This window comes from Orbilia oligospora (assembly GCF_000225545.1).
Source record: "Orbilia oligospora ATCC 24927 unplaced genomic scaffold scaffold00083, whole genome shotgun sequence".
NCBI lineage: Eukaryota > Fungi > Ascomycota > Orbiliomycetes > Orbiliales > Orbiliaceae > Orbilia > Orbilia oligospora.
In genome coordinates this window covers 181,962-203,390 of record NW_011645640.1, presented here as the reverse complement: position 1 = coordinate 203,390, position 21,429 = coordinate 181,962, and the positions used below count along the sequence as shown (strand labels likewise).

At 46.0% G+C, this 21,429-nt stretch overlaps 5 protein-coding genes across 5 annotated transcripts; 3 read left to right on the top strand and 2 right to left on the bottom strand.

Annotated features, from left to right (window-relative positions):
* Nucleotides 1–304: 304 nt before the first annotated feature.
* AOL_s00083g48 (uncharacterized protein) lies at nucleotides 305–5,790 on the top strand (the record flags this gene model as incomplete). The annotated part of the gene is made up of 6 exons (XM_011125228.1): nucleotides 305–1,052; nucleotides 1,115–4,506; nucleotides 4,597–5,016; nucleotides 5,073–5,154; nucleotides 5,216–5,512; nucleotides 5,567–5,790. The coding sequence occupies 6 exons, from the start codon at nucleotides 305–307 to the stop codon at nucleotides 5,788–5,790; spliced, it is 5,163 nt and encodes a 1,720-aa protein (XP_011123530.1).
* Nucleotides 5,791–6,450: 660 nt separating this feature from the next.
* Nucleotides 6,451–8,435, bottom strand: AOL_s00083g47 (uncharacterized protein; the record flags this gene model as incomplete). The annotated part of the gene is made up of 4 exons (XM_011125227.1): nucleotides 6,451–7,428; nucleotides 7,507–7,986; nucleotides 8,054–8,121; nucleotides 8,189–8,435. 4 exons carry the CDS (start codon nucleotides 8,433–8,435, stop codon nucleotides 6,451–6,453), a joined length of 1,773 nt encoding a protein of 590 aa, XP_011123529.1.
* Nucleotides 8,436–8,899: 464 nt separating this feature from the next.
* Nucleotides 8,900–10,413, top strand: AOL_s00083g46 (uncharacterized protein; the record flags this gene model as incomplete). Its single annotated transcript, XM_011125226.1, has 4 exons — nucleotides 8,900–8,972; nucleotides 9,035–9,250; nucleotides 9,314–9,607; nucleotides 9,668–10,413. The coding sequence occupies 4 exons, from the start codon at nucleotides 8,900–8,902 to the stop codon at nucleotides 10,411–10,413; spliced, it is 1,329 nt and encodes a 442-aa protein (XP_011123528.1).
* Nucleotides 10,414–10,856: 443 nt separating this feature from the next.
* AOL_s00083g45 (uncharacterized protein) lies at nucleotides 10,857–12,667 on the bottom strand (the record flags this gene model as incomplete). Its single annotated transcript, XM_011125225.1, has 2 exons — nucleotides 10,857–12,539; nucleotides 12,629–12,667. The coding sequence occupies 2 exons, from the start codon at nucleotides 12,665–12,667 to the stop codon at nucleotides 10,857–10,859; spliced, it is 1,722 nt and encodes a 573-aa protein (XP_011123527.1).
* Nucleotides 12,668–14,437: 1,770 nt separating this feature from the next.
* Nucleotides 14,438–21,203, top strand: AOL_s00083g44 (uncharacterized protein; the record flags this gene model as incomplete). The annotated part of the gene is made up of 13 exons (XM_011125224.1): nucleotides 14,438–14,814; nucleotides 14,996–15,057; nucleotides 15,119–15,147; nucleotides 15,257–15,502; nucleotides 15,581–16,421; nucleotides 16,504–17,571; nucleotides 17,658–19,084; nucleotides 19,160–19,520; nucleotides 19,580–20,177; nucleotides 20,263–20,329; nucleotides 20,406–20,453; nucleotides 20,516–20,585; nucleotides 20,701–21,203. 13 exons carry the CDS (start codon nucleotides 14,438–14,440, stop codon nucleotides 21,201–21,203), a joined length of 5,697 nt encoding a protein of 1,898 aa, XP_011123526.1.
* Nucleotides 21,204–21,429: the final 226 nt, after the last annotated feature.

Genomic DNA, 21,429 nt, shown 5'->3' with positions numbered 1-21,429 from the left:
TTATACTGAGCGACTACTGCGCAAACTTCAACATTCACCCCGACGACTTGTACTCCAACAAACATCTCTACACCGACTAACTAATCTTGCCCGAGAACCAATTACAGGATCCGATAGAAGCCAGGGAGCAGAAGGAGAGGGGACTATATAAACGGCTTCTCCTGACTAAATACGTTATCATGTTTCCATAACGTCAACAAAAACTCTATCCGCAATTTTACGCCTTAGTCATAACCGACTGTTCTGGATAACTTCAAACTCGAAAAAAAGATATGCCACTAGGAACAATCTCCTAGGCCCGGATATGACGACTAAGTCTAAAGGACCGAAGAACAATCTAAGCAGTCATCTTGCTTGGTTGATTCGAGAGAAACCGACGATCCCCCCACCTAGGACTCAGAAGCCACCGTCGGCACAGGCCATCTCTGCTGCTACTTTAGCTGCGATCGAAACTCACAGTCGGCAAAACCCCTCTGTTGCTGGACCATCTACTGCTGGCACTGGAGGGGTCATCTCTCTTTCGAGAGCTAACTCGGCTGCGACGGCTACAGCTGTTTCACAGCCCCGAGAGCTATCCCAGCAGAAAGATATCCCGCTATTCGGACGGTCTGATAGTTTTGGGCACGACCCAGGTGGAGGGAGCACTAGCCGGTCCATCGATTTCGCTCATCAGGCACCACAAACGGACTCACGTGCATCTGCGACAGTTGCAAGGGGTATAACCGCTGGCGATATGCCGACTCTCCAGCTGGCAAAAACGCCGAGTAATAGGCGGACGCTTACGAGTATCCAAAGGAAGGAGCCTTCGCCAAATGAGAACGACGAAGAAGACCCTTATGTTCCAGTCCCAAGGAAAACCGCCTTAGCACGGAAGGCTCCGATACAAGAACGGCTACAATCTGACAGTGACGGCGAATCAGACCCTTACGAGCCTGTATCTAGGAAAAAGGTATCACAGGTCGGGCCTGCGACGGTTAGAAAGAATGGGAATAGTTTGCTTGAGCAGTATACCCAACATTGTGCTAATGGGAAAGGGATAAAGACGCCAGCTGGTATGTCACTTCTTCAGCAAGTAATTTTGGGAAATAACTAATGAGTAAATTCCTTTTGATAGCAACTAAAAAGGTTGTACTTCCTACAGGGCCTGTTGAGTCCATTGATCTGACAATGTCAGACGATGAGGTCCCAAATCTTACAACCTCAAGATTTAAGCGTGAGCTATCAACAAGGTCAGCAACAGCTACACCCTCGCGAATAGGTGCGCCGGAGAAAGCGACTCTTCCTATTGGCCCATCTGATCCACCGCCACCATACGCTAGCCAAGAGCTACCCATTTCTCGCCAGAAAGAAGATGTTTCGAAAAGCCATGGGTTTGGAGAAGCAGGGCGAATAGCTACTACCGTATGCAGCTCTATAAAGACCAAGTGTAAAACAATATCTAAAGAATCACAGGGCGACGAGACTCCAAATATTCGGACCGTAGACCGGGCTCAAGCAGCTTTAGTAACCCGAGAAGGGACTAATATTTCCGTCTCGACAGCTGCCGGGGCGGTTCGGACAGCCCGCAAGCGCCCTACGATCGTGTATGACTCTGAGGGCGACGATTCTGCCGACCTGTCGGATAATAGTGCGACGGTAGGCCGCGGAAGCGTAGCAGGTGATAACACTGATCTGCCGGCAAAGAGATCCGTGTCGGTATCTGGTTTTGAAAGATCTAGAATCTCTGTGTTTAAAAGCCCTAGTCCTGCACGAGCGGTTAGCTTTAACCACCGCGATAACAGTCCAAAAGTTTCAATGGAAGACACCATGGTTGTTAGATCAAGCCCGTTCCATAGAAGCCCGTCAAGGACGAAACGGATGAACCAAAGGAACGCGACTCCAGACACCAAGGAGCTTGCGAAAAACCTTGCTGCATATCTTTCTCCAGCAGCTGGGAAGGAGAATATCCAGTCGCCACTTCGCGGAGCAATTCCTGCTCCAGTATTTGATTCCGATTTATCCCAGCAAAAACGGCGTATTGAAAGGGAAATGGCGGATGTTACTGACATGATACATGCGTACACATCGAACACTTACAAAGGGTCCATGACGTTGGTGCAAATGGCAATCAAATATGAAGAGTTGAAGAGGACGCTTGCCGGCCTCGAGGGAACTAGCCACGACATTTTGGGTCAAATACACAACATTCTTCCTCCCCGCACGCCAGAGCACGTTGCGGTTGATGTATACGCTACACAAAACTTCGTCGAAAATACACCAATACGGAAGCCGTTCCTTGCTAGAGTAGCCGAGGAGCCGACTCAGTTCGTCAAGCAGACCCAGTACCCTGTTAGATCTAAGTTAGCCAATGAAACGGTTGACGAGAGAGTCAGCGCTACAATGCTACCGAAGGGGCATGATACAATGGATGTTGACGATGATATCGGCAATCCGTTCGATATGCAAATTTCGAGCCCTCCAGACGCAGAATACACTGCGCCAAGCTCTCCGGCCCAGAGAACCCTCGATAAAGGCAAGGGGCGAGCGACTGAAGAAGATATCGAAGAAGGTTTGGATGGCCTCGACAGCCTGGATAGTGACGATATCCCGGACGAGTTTTTTGATTTCGAAAATGAAATACATGATCAAGTCCAAGAGAAGGATCCTTCTGGATCTGGTGCTCATTCGTTCAACATAGACGAATATGACGAGGACGATTTTGAGTTAAGTCCTGAAGACCTTGCTGAGATAGAGGGGAGACCATTGGATCAGCGATCACGATCTCCATCCTCGGACATTGAAGTTCTTGAGCAACCACCTCCGAATATCTTCGAGGCTCGCGCAAAAGCCGTTAGTCAGTTTGCCAAGGACCACGATCATCTAAACGAGGAAGATGTTGAGCTCGATGAGGATATCATGGAGATCGGTACCCAGAAAGCCGTCGAAGTCAACATGGGGGCTCCTAGCATGAATCATCCATGGTCTACCGACGTGGCCCGGGCACTGAAAACGACGTTCAAACTCAAAGGGTTCCGGGCTAACCAGCTCGAAGCAATCAACGCTACACTTGGTGGAAATGATGTCTTTGTTCTTATGCCTACTGGTGGTGGCAAGTCACTCTGCTATCAATTGCCCGCGGTGGTATCCTCTGGCAAAACCAAAGGGATCACCTTCGTCATATCGCCTCTGTTGTCGTTGATGGAAGATCAAGTTGATCATCTTGGAGCGCTAAAGATACGAGCATTTATGTTTAATTCTTCCATAACGGCCGAAGAAAGGAGGGAAATACTCAAAGAGCTCAAGAGCCCTGATGCCGCGACGTCTATTCAGCTTCTTTATGTTACCCCCGAAATGTTGGCTTCGAGCAAAATGATGGAAGCGGCAATGGGTTCACTCCATAAACGAAACTTGATTGCACGGGTGGTGATCGATGAAGCTCATTGCGTTAGTCAGTGGGGTCATGATTTCCGGAAAGATTATAAAGAACTAGGAAAATTGAGAACAGGGCTCCGGGGCGTTCCTTTCATGGCGCTGACAGCTACAGCAACCCCTCAAGTGCAGCAGGACTTGATGCGCAATCTTTCGATCACGAAGTGCAAGACATTCAAACAAAGCTTTAACCGGCCAAACCTGGTTTACGAAGTTCTTGAGAAGGTCAAAGGGGGGCAGGTTGTTCAAGATATCATTAACCTTATTCAAACCAGCTACAAAGGGAAATGCGGTATTGTCTATTGTCTTTCGAAAAACGATTGCGAACAAGTTTCTTCCCATCTCCAAAAAGCGAGAATCTTGGCAAACTTCTATCACGCCGGCCTAACAACTGACGAACGCAGGAACGTTCAAAAGCGATGGCAGTGTGGCGAACTCAAGGTCATCGTTGCAACAATAGCCTTTGGAATGGGTATTGACAAACCCGATGTTAGGTTCGTCATACATCATAGCATCCCAAAATCGTTAGAAGGGTATTATCAGGAGACTGGCAGAGCGGGCCGTGACGGTAAAATTTCTGGTTGTTACCTTTTTTACAGCGGCAATGACATGATGCGAATATTGAAGATGATCGAAACCGGCGAAGGGGCTACGGATTTCACGATCGATCACGGGAAGACAATGGTCAGGGCCGTTGCGAATTACTGTGATAATAAGGTTGAATGCCGGAGGATGCAGGTTCTCCGTTACTTTGCCGAAAGATACGACCCCGCGGATTGTAAGAAGACGTGCGACAATTGCAAGTCTGGCATCAAATATACTCCTCGTGATGTTACCGACGAGGCAAAGGCGGTTCTCAGTATTGTTGACGGAGCACAAGGCAAGAACTTGACCACTGCCAATATTCTAGATGTTTTCAAGGGCTCTCGGCAGAAGTTGATTATGGAAAATGGATGGAATAATCTGGATGGGTTCGGTCAAGGGAAGAGTTGGGAGAAAGATGCCTCTACGAGATTGGTCGAGAAGTTGATCGCGGAAGATATCATTTGTCAAAACTACATCCCGAACAAAAGCGGGTTTACAAATACCTACATTATCGTACGTTGATCCCTGTTCCAATTTCCAACCCGAGGAGTTTAACTGGTTGTCTTTGGGTTACAATTAACATTGATGCTTTCTCCCAAATAGCCCGGGAAAAAACAGAAGGAACTATCTAACGGAAGGAAGTTTGAAATGACATTTGATCGCTCCCCAACTGCCCCAAAGAAGGGGGCGAGAATTAAAGTCAGCAATGACCAAGATTTCGAATCCACCAATGTCTCTTCGCCAATCCCGCCAAGTAAAGGGAAACCTCGCAAAGCGGCAACAGTTCAAAACACTCAGCCAGATGACGATGGGTTCATGCCTATTCGTGATGGTGGTAGTAGTGTTGCAGGAAAAAAGCGGAAGAGTGACGGGATTGTTGACAACAAGGCTGCACCCCGTCGGAAGAAGGTGGCTGCCGAACCAATCGGGGTTGCTGCCGACAATATTCGGGCGGGCCTGAACCACTATGAACTTGATATTCTTGAACGGTTCCTAAAGGATGCGAAGCGGGTTCGGGGCGAGGTATGTAGAGTGTCCCACTTAATATAGGCCATGGCTAAGCTAACATGTGCATGCAGCTTATGAATGAGAGAGGTCTACGTGTAGAGTCGATATTTACGGATACCGAGCTAAGCTGGATGGGTCGCAAGCTTCCTTGCAGTACGTTATGCTTAGATTCTTCCTACTTGATTCGTAGGATAGCTACTAATAAATATTATAGGCATGAATGAGTTGGCGGCAATTTCCCACATTCAGGACAAAGAACGTATCCGACTCTATGGCCCTAAATTTCTACCTATCACGCAGAAATATAATAACGAAAAGTTGGAGAATTATGAGGGAACGCAATATACTCATGGTGGCGAGACCCAAACGCACTTGCCAGGGATTGATGGGTTTTTAGAGGAAGACTTCGATGAAGAATATGTGGACGATGACGACGATGACGGTGAAGAGTCGCGATATTTTAGTAATACGGCTGGGAAAAGTCAGGCGGCGTCGGATTTCAGCGCGAGGAGTAAGTTTCATCCTATTCTTCACTTTCTAAAGTAAATTCTCACAAATTGAATAGTGGCTGCTGCGTCTCAAGCGAAAGGATCGACGACGACTAAATCAACTGCCCGTGCTCCTAGACGCGCTTCTGGGAGTGGTAGGGGCCGAGGAGGTAAGAAATTCTTTAAACGAGCCTCCGGAGGGGGCGCGAAGTCTTCAAGGGGAGGAGCGAAAAGTGGAAGAGGCGGTTCGAAAGGCGGCCGTGGTGGTTCCGGATCCAGTGGGATTCGGCCAATGATATAATGGGAGCTCAAAGTTTTGGGCGTTGGGATTTTGTTTTATTGCATCATATATGGCGTCTGGTTTGGTGGATTTGCTAAAGGTGTTTTTGGCGTGTGTTACTGCATACTCACAAATATGATTCGTTAGGCATGGCGTTTGCATATATGTTCTAGTCAACTAGGACTTTGGTGGTTTCGTAATTTGGGGATTTTCCCATGTACGAGTTGTGGTTTCACTCTAGATGGAGGGTTCGTTCATGTATCATGCGCCTGTCTCGTGGTTTCAAGCGGTGGCATATCTATGAAGTATATACGGAGACTTGGACGCGATTACATATATTTCGTTCAAATTCTACGAGCAATATGATGGTGCAATCAAACCTCCTTGCACAAATTCCTGGAATTAATATTCTGAACTTTGCTAGTATCTCGGTCTGTATGAGAAACCAACCGGAAAGAAAGCTTTGAAACGATATACATCTATACATCGATGTACATTAGTACTGGGTGGAACTTGGGCCCTCCTAGCAATAATTTGAGAAAAAACCTAAAACCCTATTTTGATTTCGTCCCTCGAGAATACAAGTTGCGTAATGCGTATGTAAGAAAAGGACGAAAGACGAAATATATACACAACCAATTTTAATAACTCTCTTGTAACGCTAAAAACCGGATGATGCACTTAGCAGCCTAAGAACAAACCTCTTCTAGCCTCCTCCTCTCTAAGCTCAAACATCAGATTAATGCCAACGAATAGACATCCCAATGTTCCTCCCAGGAAGACCACGCCTGCCCAGCCCGCATTTATAATACCATCGTATATCAGCTGCTTAACACCATCAACACCGAGGGCGAATCCAACAAGATTAGCCCCGCACATGGTCAGAACCGTCAAGGTTCCTCCCATAGCAGCGAGCGGCCTATACCACCAGTTCCCGCCGTATTTGTTATACGGGAGCAACGCTCGGGCAGTCAACTCAGGAAGAATGAAGAGTACAATCAGCCAGCCCCATGTTAGGAGAGTTAGGGAGAGATCATGCCACAAGGCAACAAATGTAAACACCACCAGCATATTAATTACTGGTCGTTTTTTCGATCCTCCAAGAGGAATATAGAGGTATCTGATATTCCAGCGGTTATAGCTTCTATGCCAACCTCTCCAAAACCCGACGGCGGAAAAATTGTCGCTCATGCATCGCAACATGTTCTCAGGTGGGTCGATAGAATCCACAAGAGACCAGAGCCTAAAGAAACGCCACGGGATTAATAGTTTCAGCCAAATGATGTGAAGATTGAAGTAACCAATCATCATGAGCTGGAAAGGAGTATCGTTAATCCAGGCATTGTAAGGATGGTGAGCAGCCTTGGAGATAGCTTGAACATAGCAATAGTGGAGCACTAGCTCCATACAAAGAAGGCTCAGTAAAAACCGGATAGCATAGAAAAATACTGGTTTGAAATTCGTCGGGGGCAGTGCCTGTCTAGCAGCATGAATATTTTGAGCTACGTAGTCGTTAAAGGTTATGATGGGCCCGGCGATATAGAGGGGCGAATACAAGCAGTAAGCGTGATAAGTCGAAAAATTGTAGTAACTTAGAGGATGAGAAGTGGATACACGATCCTTGTCCGATTGATGGGATGGTGGCGGCCTCTTTCTCCTCTAGACGTGTTTAGCAATAATTTTCAGCAACAATCAACTTAACGACCACAGCGGGTAATATCAAAAAGGAAGTTATACCTCAAGATCCGGCCCAGTGGTTAGAGCCCAATAATAGTCCATATTGAAACTGATTATGCGAAGCATAGTAAAGTTGAAATGGACTTCCCAGCGAGGCATGATACCTCCATACTTGCTATCAATCCATCCGTATTCTGGCCCGAACATACGGCCGAACATATAACCGCGATTCCATTCATTGAGAAACAAGAAGGCGAGATTGAAACCCCAGGAGACAAAGGGTGTAGCTTTCGAAGGACCAAAGTATTTTACGATTGCGTAGTTGGTAGCCATCAAAAAAAGGACTTTAAAGTAGCTTATCCCGTGAAGCGCCAGGAGGAAAACCGCTGCGAAGAAGTTATCGAAAAGTATCCTACTGTTGATGTTCCCGTTTCCCAAAATTTTCGTCGATAGTTTCCGGAGAGCGGAATGACCAAGCAAGACGATAAATAGAATTGGTATATTGTCTCGGAACCCTTTATATTGCATATCCGTATTATCCTATCATCGACCGGTACGATATTAGACCACTTGAAGAAGTATTGGCGCTGTGACAATATGTACATACAACTTTCCTACCGGGAATCCAGCCCTTGGAAAGAATGCTCGAGTATCTTAGGTAGTTTGGGTGGTCCTCTATTGAAACGACCAATGTGTTAGCCTAGATCTAATCTTGGTATAAATATTATTCCAAAGTAGCTACCTTTCGATATATCGTATGCCGCTTTGAACATTGACGGTATGGCAATGATGACTATGATATAGTAGACAAAGTATTCGAGCGTCTGCCATCTCGACGGTGATGTTCTCTTTGCTGGAGCCTTGCCCGAGGCAGAACTCTCCTCCCTTTTCGCTGCTCCATCTCTTTGAGTCGTATCAGAAATATCTGACAACAAACGGCTGTCCAGAAGCTCTGGAGTAAATAAGTATCGTAGTGATGCTACCGACATGGTTGTGGTCCGTGATTGTATTCCTTAGGTAAAGGGACGATTGTTGCAGGCAAGAACGGGGAATATCTTTATACTCAGGCCACCCCTATTATCTCCGCCCCGTCTAGCTATTATTAGTACGGGTGACGAGGAGGACGGGATGTGGGGGAAATTGGGACCTGTCGAACTGAGAATAAGTAACGGCGGAGTGAAATAGGCAGGGTCCGATTGGCCTCGGCTGGGCTGAGCTGGGATCTTTAATTTGGTCCGTCGCGCGATCGCAAAAGTTCATACATACCTCAAAAGCACCCCGCCGTTGAAACCATCAACGACGACGACAGCACCTCCGACACTCACTCCCACCTCGGCTTAACCTACCAAGTCGCGTCACTTGCATCTAATTCCTTTCGATACACGTTACGGGCTAGTTTTCTAGCTACTAGTTACTTTCACGATCACATCCGACGCGTCGGCTTTCTTTCACAATGGCGAGCACTCCACAAATGTCCGGAGTTCTGCCACCGACGACCAAACCAGCTGAGCTTGAATACGGAGGAGGTTCGTTGGAAGGCCAGCCCTAGCTCGAGCTATTCATGGTGCTAAAGCTATTTGTTGCATAGATGAGGTTTCCGCCTTAGTACTTGATCCAGGCACAGGCACGACAAGGTGCGGTTTTGCTGGCGAAGATACACCAAAGACATGTGTTCCGACATCTTACGGTATCGTACCGGACCCAGAGGAGCAGAAGTACTTTGGGAAGTTGAAGATTGGAGAAAATCCAATCAATTCGGTTGTAGAGGGCATGGAAATCCGAAACCCTATGAGCGAAGGGATAGGTGCGTCAAAATCACATCCTAACTCAGCTGTCACCTTGACATCATATGCTTACATCTAATTAGTGGAGAACTGGGAGGTTGCGACCGAGATCTGGAGGCATTGTATTGAATATAGGTTATCCTCTAGGCTCGAAGAGCATCCTCTTCTAGTCACAGAACCTATCTGGAACCCCCTAAAGAAGCGTGAGAAGACAACCGAGATTGTCTTCGAGGACTTCAATGCTCCAGCTTACTTCCTTGTAAAAAGTGCCGTTTGCGAGTCATTCGCAAACAGCAAACCGTCGGCCTTGGTTGTTGATATGGGCCATGCGTATACTAGTGTGACACCTGTCATCGATGGTATTCCTTTGAGAAAAGGTATAGCATTGCAACGTCCCAATTAGCCATGAGATAATGCTGACTCTAAGCTGTATCTAGGCTCTGATAGAACAACACTTGCCGGTCAACATCTGACCAATCAATTGAGACATCAGTTCTCGGAGATGGGAATTCGCATGGCACCTTGGCTTACCCTGAAAAGCAAGACCACTTATACGGACCTCGCAGCTGCACCGCCTCTGAGAACCAAGGATTTTGGTTTCCAGCCGCATCAGTCGTTCCTCGATCTTCAACAAGACCGCTTCATCCATGAATTCAAAGAATGTGTCTCAGAAACCTGGCCAGAGGCCAAAACTTTCCCTGCTGACATCAATAACCTCCCGGATAACTTTCGTGGCATCGCCGATAAGGCCTTTGAGTTCCCTGACGGCTACCAACGCCGATTCGGGATTGATAGGTTTTTGGCTCCGGAGTCACTCTTTAACCCTTCTGTCTCTCCCAAGGCCATTACTGGTGACCTCCCTAAGGGTATTGCGGAAATGATCAAGGATTCTATTGATCATTTAGATGCGGACATCCGTGCTAATATGCTTAACAACATTGTTGTTGTTGGAGGAACTAGTTTGCTTTACAGGATCAATGAGCGCCTTAATCATGAGCTCATGACTATGTACCCTGGCCCCCGTGTAAAAATCCATTCGCCAGGTCAGATTCCAGAGAGAAAGTATTCTGCTTGGCTCGGAGGCAGCATCCTTGCCAGCTGCGGTGCTTTCCATCAGCTTTGGATTAGCAAGCAAGAATACGACGAAGTTGGAGCCAACATCATCGAACGAAGAGCTAAATAGAAAGGCTCTAAGTCCAAGAAGAAGGGGCGACGTTGACTTCCACGGTATTCTGACGATAACTTTAAGAGGTTGAAGGATGCGAAGGGCCAGACTTGTTGGTGGTGTTCAGACGAGCATACGATATATGGTGTCTATTTTATTGGATATGTGTACAATTACATAGTTTTCGTCTCATTATTGATAGACAAAAGCTGGCGTTTCAGATTCGGGGGGACGCTGATTCTAGCAGATATGATGCTGTAGCTCATGTCACCTTATTATAATACAACTTTGATTCAAAAACTCGGCCTCTAAATGAAGTCGTTAAGGGCATAGAGATATCGTGGTATATATTCGTTCAAACTAAACATAAAATAGCTAATCCAAATCACATAGGCTTTTCGTGAACATCTAGGGAGGAATAACATAAAATCGTGTAACAGAAAAATCATACGCCATGAAAATCATTTCTTCTCTTTCTCCTTGTCCTCAAGGTACTTCTTCCAACCAACCTCCATGAGCATCTCATCAGTCTTAACAACTGCGTCTCGCATGCCCTTCATGAACCCAGTCATCGCATCTCTATATCGTCCTTCACCGGCGCCGAGGATCCTAACTGCCAACAAAGCAGCATTGTCTGCCCGATTTACACCGACGGTGGCGACAGGTATCCCATTTGGCATTTGTACAATCGAAAGCAAACTGTCCATTCCTTCCAGGCTGGATCCCTTCACTGGGACACCGATGACTGGTAATGATGTCATACTGGCACACATTCCTGGCAAATGTGCTGCACCACCTGCGCCTGCAATGATAACACGAATGCCCCGTGCCTCCGCTGTGGTAGAGAACTCATATAGTTCTTGTGTCATACGATGGGCAGAGACAATTCGAGGCAGTGTGGGAATGTTGAAGGTGTCAAGGGTTTTTAGAGCAGCGGACATGATAGGTAGATCCGAGATAGACCCCATGATGACCGCTATCGGTGATAATGGCGTTGGGAGGGAGGCGGGAATAAGAGATAGTGATGGGGTATAAGAGGTTGCAGCTACTAGGGGTGCAATAAGGGTCTCGCAGTCAGAAATACTGTCAGCGACAACAGTTATGTGACCCATCTTACGACCAGGTCGAGACTCAGTTTTGCCATAAAGATGGAGAGTGGCACCAGGGGTTTCTAATGCCAATTTGGAAACTTGTAGGTGAGAAGTCGGATCCGGTCCTCCAAGAATGTTCAACATAATCGATGATGTTGTAGAAGTGCGAGGGGCGGTGATAGAAGGGGGTAGCGGTAGGTCAAGGATAGCGCGGATGTGAGCCTCAAATTGAGAAGTCGAATGTGTTTCGATCGTATGGTGGCCGCTGTTGTGCGGCCTAGGTGCGATTTCATTGACAAGAATGGTCCCGTTCTTGAGCAAAAACATCTCGACTCCGAAAATACCAGCACCTGGTAAATGTCGTATCGCTTCTTCTGCAAGCTTCTGAGCTCTCTCCCTGTTATCCACCGTAGTCCTTGCTGGCATGTAGACTAACTTGCAAATATTGTTCTCATGAATCGTCTCCACAGTTGGATATGATAGGGTCCTTCCATCCCGGGTCTTGACTACCAATACTGCAAGCTCCATGGTGAACTCTGCCCACCTCTCAGCATATAGAGGTCTATTCGAGAGAGCCTTGAGTGCTTCAGGAACACCCTCCTTTGATTTGACAACATAATTACCCCTTCCGTCGTATGCAAGTGTCCTTGACTTCAGCATGAAAGGATACCCAAAATCCCCCCCGACGTTTTCCAATGCCTCCACACTCGGGGTATCGATCTTAACAGAATCTGCCACAGCAACATTGTTCCTGATGAAAAACTCCTTTTGCAAGTACTTGTCTTGAATAACTCTAATGGTTTCGCTTGCCGGTTGGACATCAACTTTCCCTTCCTTTTCGATCTGTTCTAATATATTCGTATCGACATGTTCGATTTCGGTCGTCAAGATATCACAAGATTTTGAGAGTTCGAGTATGTCAGCGGAAGAGCTAAACGACCCCGTAACGTGGGAAGACAGAGCGTTTATTTGCTTCGCAGGTGAATTGTCCGCGTCGAGAATGGTGGTGCGGAGGTTTAATCTGTGAGCGGCTTCGACCATCATGCGGCCCAGCTAAAAAGTTTGAAATCAAGAATGTTAGTCATTGATACTGAACCCTCGACCCCTCAAATGGATATATATCAAAATGGAAAATAGCCTACCTGACCGCCGCCGAGGATGCCTATAGTCCTGGAATCCATGTTCTGTAGATGCAATAAATTTTGTCCGGTTATGAGTGTGATGTTGGCTAGGTTTTGTTGGGAACGGATTCGAGGAAGGATGTTCGAAAGGCGAAGTTAATGTTGGAGACGGAATTGTGTTGTCGACGAACAGAGATTTCATGGATTTATATTGAGAACTTGAAACCATTCCGGCCGCGCCGACTGCGGTGATCAAATAGGCCGAAGTTCGTCCTATCGACGCCTTCATCGAACGAGAAAATGTGGCCATGATTGAATTTGGGTTTACTTGGGCTTCAAGGCAAAAGTCTCAAAAGAGAATATAACTAAGTGGAATCAAAGCTTGAGATTCAAAATTCTTTAAACTCAAAGGCTGGCTCGAATTTATCTATTCGAGTAATGTATGAAGTATGTATGCTGTGCGGCCAGCAATATAGATCCTGCACTCTAGAAAATCAGGTAAAGCTTTGTAATTTAGGGTAAGCCAAAGAAGACGGTAGAGCTCGTAAGCTATAATGCAAGATCCTCCGTTCTTATAAATCCTTGCGGAGTCAGTACAGAGGAGGCCGACGTAAACAATTGGACCTTCTTGTAAACTACCCGGCCTCCTCCATGGCCTGCCTTATCACGATCATGCATCCTTTCGAGCATGTCACATTGTTTTCTCGCAAGGTATGATTCGGCAGACGGGAGGTGTGCCAGTTAGAAGTGACAAGATCTTCTGCACCGCACTTCGGGCGTCAAGTTTAACCTACCACCTTGCGCCTTGTTTCACCGCCCAGGCCTGTCCATGCGGGTATTGTTTTTCTAGGACGGGAACTCTGCCCAGAGTTGGCAACCTGTTCCCTTGTCCGGAACTCGGAATCATTCTTCTGAGAACTATCATCTTCTGTTCCATAATTGCTTAGCAAATTTCTATATTTGCATCTAAGCTTAATAAAAACTGTAATAAATGAAATCAAATGACCCTAAAATGAGTCCTTAATGCTCACACAGGCGGCTTGGTGGAGTTATTTTTGACAGCAGGGCAGCGGCAGCGCTGGTACGCGGCACAGCAAGGGTTAGCAGAGCCTCTCCCGTCGAAACTCGCAACATTTCGCTCGGAAGAAGGATCCGAACCAAACTATGGGACGAAAAGCACAATTTGGGCGATTCTCGAAATTACTGGCCATAACCGCACATTTAGTTCTGTACTTTCTCGTTTGTTGAGAATATGTGGCCGATATCTCGATCAAAGGTCACCTTTGGGAAGGTTGCTTTGTCATGGTAAAAACCTCTGCCATGATCCCTGAAGCTTGGTGACCTATGCCAGATAGAGGAGTAAGCCCGATTCCTAAAAAGTACAATTACCGACCCCACTTTTGCGGATACCTGGCCGCTCCGCCTGCAAGGAGACCAAATATAAGACGACGGGTGCTTAGGTAACGTAAGGAGCACAAGCTCTTGACCGGGTGAGTTCCGCCCGTTTTTGTCGGATATTCGTATAAACGGCGCACGGTTTGTGAATCATTCGGTTAAGCATGGTGCAGTAAGCAAGATGGAAGTCGTGCGATTGGATCCTGTTTCCACCAGCGATGCGGGGTTTGGGACGGCAGAGCTCGACATCGAACGAATGATGGTTGATCATGGATTTTCGAGATTCCTTCCTGTCTAGATAGTGTTTTCGAGTGAAACTATTGTCATTTCAATCCAACCTTTTGTTTTCGGGAAGCCATTACGATCTTGCAAATATAATCATCGCGCATCAATCCGCCAAGTGTTTTAGTAGTTTGCTAACTTGCATTTGGAGAAATGGTTCAGTTAGGCATTACCTCGAAGCCGGGCAAAGGAGCAAGCCCCACCAGCAGTGGGGAGGATCCCGATAATGATTTCGAAGACGAAAAGAGCATTACAATCAAGGTTTTGGAGACCGAGGATACCCCTACTACCTCAAGTTGGGAAAAGGCGAAGGCTATTTTCCGGGAAAAACTTGAAGCCGAGGAGGGTGGGAAGTTAAAGAAGTCATCCTTGGAATTCTTGAACGAGGTTGTCACGCCTCAGCAAGCTATCGCGCAATGTGAAAAAACCAAGGAACGTGCCGACGAGGAGTATTCTTCCAAAAAAGAAGTTGTCGTGGCCGGGAAGAAGCTTAACATCAAAGAGAAGATAGTTAAGATCCTGCGAAAGATGTATGTATACGTAAAGCTTTGATGTCAACCGCAACTTGACTGCCCAGCTTATTAAGATGTGGTCACGTGATATGCTCTCTCTCTCTTGTGCAACATTGCACAACGCAGAATCCTGGTCATGCATGTTGGAATTAATGGTGGCCTACTGATACTGACGGGCTCGTTTGATTGTGGATTGTAGGAGCATGTTTGTGGCCATTGGTGATGTAGTCTTCGAGCACTCGCCTGATACATCCGCAGTTGGTAAGTCCATGTGGCAGACCCCTAAAATACACAAGTTTACTAAAGTTGAACAAATGTTTAGTTTGGTCGGCAATTAGGTTAATTCTCGAGGTAATTTTCAATTTAGAGGTCCCTGTAGCCCTGGCCTGGCCTAGCTATATGTAGGCAATAAATGATTTTAGTCCGTCCTGCTAATTGCAAAGCGGTTTTGGCTCTATAGATTGCCCTTGATGATATAAATACCTGTGGACTCCTTATCGACGCGGTGGACGAAATCACAGGGGCCATGTTCGCCGCCGAAATATATGAGCAAAGATACCATAAAGCCGAAGCAGACGGTGAGAAAACCGGAAAAAATGAGGCCGTACTTCTCGGAAGCAAAGTCTTGGAGAAGATTGTCCCTCTCTACGCTGATATATTGTACTTTTCCTACTATTCTAAAAAATATATCCAGCATGGGAAATTGGTTAGTCGCTAGCATCACCACTCCCCAGGGTCCCTGTGGCACTTTTTGATTGACCGATAATGTATGAAAACTCCTTAGGTTCGATTGTTGAAAGGTATCACGAAGCCAATTGCGGTTCTACAAGGTATTTTAGATGGCATCACCAAAAAACTAGGGGAAATGCATACGGTTGCCGGCTTGGTATTTCAAGAACAGTCACTCGAGGCACTAGAGGGGCTCGCAGTGACGACTAAGTTAGAAGGCGAGGAAACTAGGAATTTTATCAGAGAAACAATGTTTAAATCGAATCGAGATATCACTGATTTGAAAGACGCTGTTTTACGAAGCCTTGCGAATGAAGAAATGGAACGGCTAAATGCTGAATTCGCAGAGAATGAGAAGTGGTTGGATCCGCTACAGGATCTCTACTACGAGTTAAACTCGAATAGGGTGAAGAGGCAAAAGGGCACCTGCGGGTGGGTTTTCGATCAAGACGAATATAAACAATGGTACAATTCAACTCAATCATCCTTCTTATGGGTTTACGGAAATGCCGGGTTCGGAAAGAGTGTTTTGATGTCCGCAATTGTTGATGGAATTCTGGAAGGCATCGGCAAAGAGACGTCGCAAAAAGTTGAGGTGCCTTCACCACCACTCATTGCCTCCTTCTTTTGCAAAGTTGGGAGTGAAAAGACCCAGAAGACATTTCCTATTCTGAAAAGTTTGATATACCAATACTATCAGTACTGCAAACACCGGATGCCCCAGGAGATTTTAGTGGAAGCAAGCTCGCGAATCAAGGAAGCAGCCAAAAAGGAAATGTCGATCTCCAACTCACCATCAAACGCGGCTACGGGTGACTCTGTTCAAGAAATTTGGAAAAAATTAATCTTGGATTTGGGAAAGCTTTTTAACAGTCCTATATACATTGTCATCGACGGTGCGTCCTCGAATTAATCAAACTTTAGCGACGGCGTATAGCTATTATATAGAGGGTCTTTTATTCTAATCGAATATAATAGCACTGGACGAATGCGACGATCGCGAAAAGACTGGATTTATTTCTCTTTTGCAAAACGTCGCGCGGAGCTCGTCTAGGACCAAGGTCGTCGTCACAAGTCGCCAGGAGCCGGACATTGTCACTCTGGTGTCCCACGGCCCAAAGATAAGTGTTGAAGAAAAGAAAAATATCAAGGACGTGAAGGTATATGTTAAGAAGGAACTAAAGAAGGTCACTATTCTGAAAGAAAAGGAGAGAAAGGACGCTCACAAAGCTATCGTAAAACGAGCATCTGGTATGTTCAGATACGCCGCTTTAGCTATCCAAAGTTTGCAACAACCTTGGGCTAGGCCTTTATCTAAGCATCTAAAAAACCTCCCCGGTCAAATGGCGGAGTTTTACCAACGCTCTCTCGACCAAATGGAGTCACAACAGAAAGAGGTTCTTATTACGGCGTTGAGATGGGCTATTTGTGCTGACGGAGATATTACTGTGCAGCAAATAGCGGAAGACTTTAGTAATGTATTCTTGGAGGCGGTCGAAGAACCGGAGGACGAAATCCTGGTCCCGGAAATTGAAGAAGGGGAAAATAGTGACGACGACGACGATGATGATGACGATGACGATAGCGATGATGAGGATGAGGACACTGACGAGGATGATGGTGAGAATCGTATTGGGAACAAAGATGGGAATAAAGTGAATGGGGTCAACCATCTAGACCTTCTAGCCAAGGAAGTAAATGGAGCCCTAAACTCTAGCCCCCTCAATGAGAACCCCTCTTCTAGTGAGAGTGCTAAAGATATTAAAGAAAAGCCTCTCTACAGTGAAGCAGAACTGAAATCCCGACTACGGCAACCTATTGAGCACGTCAAAAATTCGCGTGGGATATTTTTCTATGTCGGTGATGACGACGTTGTTAGACTCACCCATACAACTGTCAGAGATTTTGTTGAAGATAATGCCAAAAAGTACATGGAGGAATCTTCAAAATTAGTTTCTTGCTCGAAGTGTCTGAAAGATCTGGAGAATTCATCCACTTTGAGATGCGCACCAAAATGGGGCCACCTCCTCATTGCCTTGACCATAGGTAAGAGCCATACCGAACTTAATCAATATAGGCAGAAAGCTTCTTGATCGAGTTTTACAAGCTAATAAATCATTTCTTGAGAAAAGTCCGCCATCTCAACTCGCCCGAATTTCAGGAAAGATACATGAGCTGGGACCAATATTGGGATGGCGGGGACGAGATACCACCGGAATCCGAGGAGCCTGAGCCCGAGCCCGAGCTGGTACCAACTCCAGACCAACTAGAGGGAGCAAACTCTACTGAACATTCGGAAGCTCAAACTTTTAGCTCCGGAATACCCGAGGCTAACCCGACAGGTCTCGAGACGGAAAGCGGAGAAGTAGTGGTCAATGGGGATGACCCTATATTAGGGGAGATCATCCCACCTAGTCCAGTATTGGTTACTGAAGCAACAGATTTCGATACTCAACCAGGATCAGACGACTCCCAAGATGAGGTTGATGTAGAAAGCTTGAACGTTGTCGGACAGGATAGCCATCCTGAAGATCCGGTTGAAGTTGCAGCTACCGAATCATGGGCTCCCTCGGAAGCTGACACCGACTATGGAGTTAAAGGGAAAGATCAGGAGCTTCAAGAAGATGAAGCCGAATTTTCGAAAGTCCTTCGATACGAAGTCCAGAAGTGGATCGCCCATGTAGCAAAGGCTGAAAAGTTGTGGACGAAGGACGAGAAGAAGAATAGTAAGGAGTGGCAAGAACTTATTGCCGGCCTGAAAAAGCTCTCCTTGAATAAGAAAGTTTTCCGTTTCATACAAAGACACGTCTTTTCAGAAAATTGGGATAAGTGGACGACATCGACGGGATATGCGAACCCCTTATCTGTATTTTCGTGGAACGAAGCACCATCGGTTGTCGAAGAGCTTCTGAAGGATGCCGATAAAGATGAAGTTAATTTTACCTTCCCTGGAGGATACTCCCAATACCGATCCGCTCTCCAGTTTGCTGCTGAGGGAGAGTGTTCAGAAACAACGAAGATGCTACTTGATGCTGGGGCCGACTTGAACTGGAAGTCCCGTACGGATGCAACTACACTCGACTGCACCTATTCCCGCGGCACTGTATATTTCGACAACTTGAAGTTACTCATAGAAAGCGGTGCAGACGTTGTTCAAGCCGAAAGGGAAGGGCATAGGCAAAGTTGTTTGCACTACACAGTTACTTCAGGTAGCCCTCAAGCTACAAAATTGCTACTCGAACACGGTGCACGAATCAATGCACGAGATTCATCCGGGGAAACACCACTGCATTGGGCATTATTTGCGCCAAAAGACGTACGAAAAGAAATAGTTACTCTACTTTTAGAGAACGGGGCCGACATCAATATGCTAGATAATGAAGGCCAAGCCCCACTATTCGAAGCTGCGTTGATGGGCAGTGTGGAGATGCTAGAATTGCTTATAAAGTATAAGGCGGACCTGTCTTCATCGGTGGAATTCGAAAAATACAACAAATGGAATCTCCTTCACGCTGCGGTTTATTCGAGCGATCTGACCGATAATATAGAAGCAACTCAGGTCGGTGTTCTATGTTTCTTATTAATTGATGGAATTATGAGTTCGTGGACAACTGATGTTTTTGAATACCCCTAGGAAACTTGCTTGTATTTGATGGAAAAGGGAGTTGATTTAATGCATCAGGATATCAACGGTGAAACCCCTCTCCATACTGCTGTACGCCTCAGTCTCCCTAAGCCAGTCGATGACATAAATTTAAAATTGGTTGCAACATTGCTGCCGAAATATATCGAAAAAGACCCTAGTCGGGCTTTCCTACACTTGGGTGATTTCAAACAGCGAACTTTGCTTCACAGAATTGCAGCCGCGGGGAAACTAGAAATGGCAAAGTTATTACTAGATTGCTGCAGCGACCCTACCGAATTACTAGAGCTCAAAGAAAAAAGTGGTTCAACTCCAATATTTCCAGCTGTGTATAAGGGGCTTTCTAGCATGGGTGTGTTCCTTTCTTCTCTTTTGGTTTGCGCGGTTCTTCTAACCATAAATTGGCTATAGTAAAATACTTAATCGAGAAAGGTGCCGACGTTTCTGTCACAAACAAGCATGGAAACTCATTGATGTCTAGAGCTATAAACGGGCTATGGCAATTCGATAATGTTCTCCCAAGTGCGAATGGGGCCCGCGAGGAAACAATTGCAGCCCTAATTAGAGCGGAACCCCAAAAATACAAGACTGACTATTCACTTGCGGTGATTACGGCTATCCTGAAATCAGAGATCTTATTGAATGCATTGGTAGAAGTTGGACTGGATTTCTCGACTTTAGACGAATTTGGCTGGTCATGGGCCATGTATGTTCTGGCATACGGATTCGATCGCGAAACTTTGATATCAAAAAATATTGCTGCACCTAACATACCTACTACATTCCCAACGCTCGAGGAAGAATGGCGTGGCAGGCTACCCTCGAAGCTTGTGGTATCCTCTTCAAACTCGCCGGAGAAATACATAGTGGATCAACCGGGAACCAGCTCTGAGGGGACAATCATCGAAGCTGTCTCGACGTCTTTCGCAACAGACAACCCAATCCCTTTTGGAGTTTTCCAGTACTACTACGAAGTGACATTTCTAGACTTTGAGGGTTCTTCGAACAAGTATGTTAGAGTTTCTTAATCGAACTATTTGGCCAATTGGGTAGCTTGATAGGAGAAAGCAAGATTACTGACTTCCTTAAACCAGCACGGAAAACGGTCGATGTCTTGGTGATATATACCTCGGCTTTGTGCAAGATAATCCGAATCTCGCAGTAAGTTGAATTCCTTTCCGCCATATTGGCCACTTTTTTGTGCGTGGTATCCTAAATCCAAAATAATCTCTTAAAGTCCGGTAAAATTGGAGGAGAGTCTTCCAAATATTCAAAACCAGACCCGGTATGCCCTTTTTCTTCCTCTTTTTCTTAATGGTTTTGGAGACAAACTAACGAAGTGTACAGGCTCAAGAAACTTTACATGGGGAGGCATTTCATAAAACTGGCTTAAATGGCTACCCCTGGGGTTGGAACTGTAAGATATCCTATGCCGTGGGTTACTAATTGTTAAGAACACAGGAGCGAGCGGTTCAAGCAATATGGATGACAAGTCTGGTACTGATAACTACTTAATTTAAAACATTGAATAGTGACTCACGGCGTAGTATTTCATGGACACGCAAGATACGATACTGACTTCACCCATCGCGATCAAGATCTGCCATTTTGCTATGGTAATTACGAATTGCCCTATACAATCGGATGCGGCTTCGATTCTGTGAACAAAAGGATCTGGTTTACGCGGAATGGAGATTTTATTGGAATTGCATTTAAAGATGTTATTGGAAGAATATGGCCCACCCTTGGAATTGTCAATGGGGCAGTAAAAGTTCAAGTTAACTTCGGTGCCGACCTTTCAGCAAAACCGTTTAAATACGACTACAAAACACGCCTCGAAAGTGATGTGGCTCGCTGGATATCAGAAGACAAACTAGCTTTAGAGGTGAGTGGGGGTCGTTGGGAGCGGGAGGAGCACGGGTGGATAAAGTATATGGAAGAACGGGACCCTAAACCCGCCGATGTGCCGACTTACCTGTCTCAGTATTCTATGCGTGACGTATGGAATCTCATGGGTAAAACAGCTACGGGTTAGTGAATACTTTGTTTTAATCCGTTAGAACCTGTTGAATATATGTATATATTCTCTCAAATCCGCGGGAAATTTGTCTGCAATTAGCAGTTCTGTTAACATTCCGGGAAGGCTTTTGCTGCACCGTTAGTGCAGGCTAGGAGGTAACATTTCGCGCAAATAGGTGCTCTCTGATGTATGATAACGTTTCTTCGAAACTGGGCGTGTATACATGTAGCTTTGTAATTCT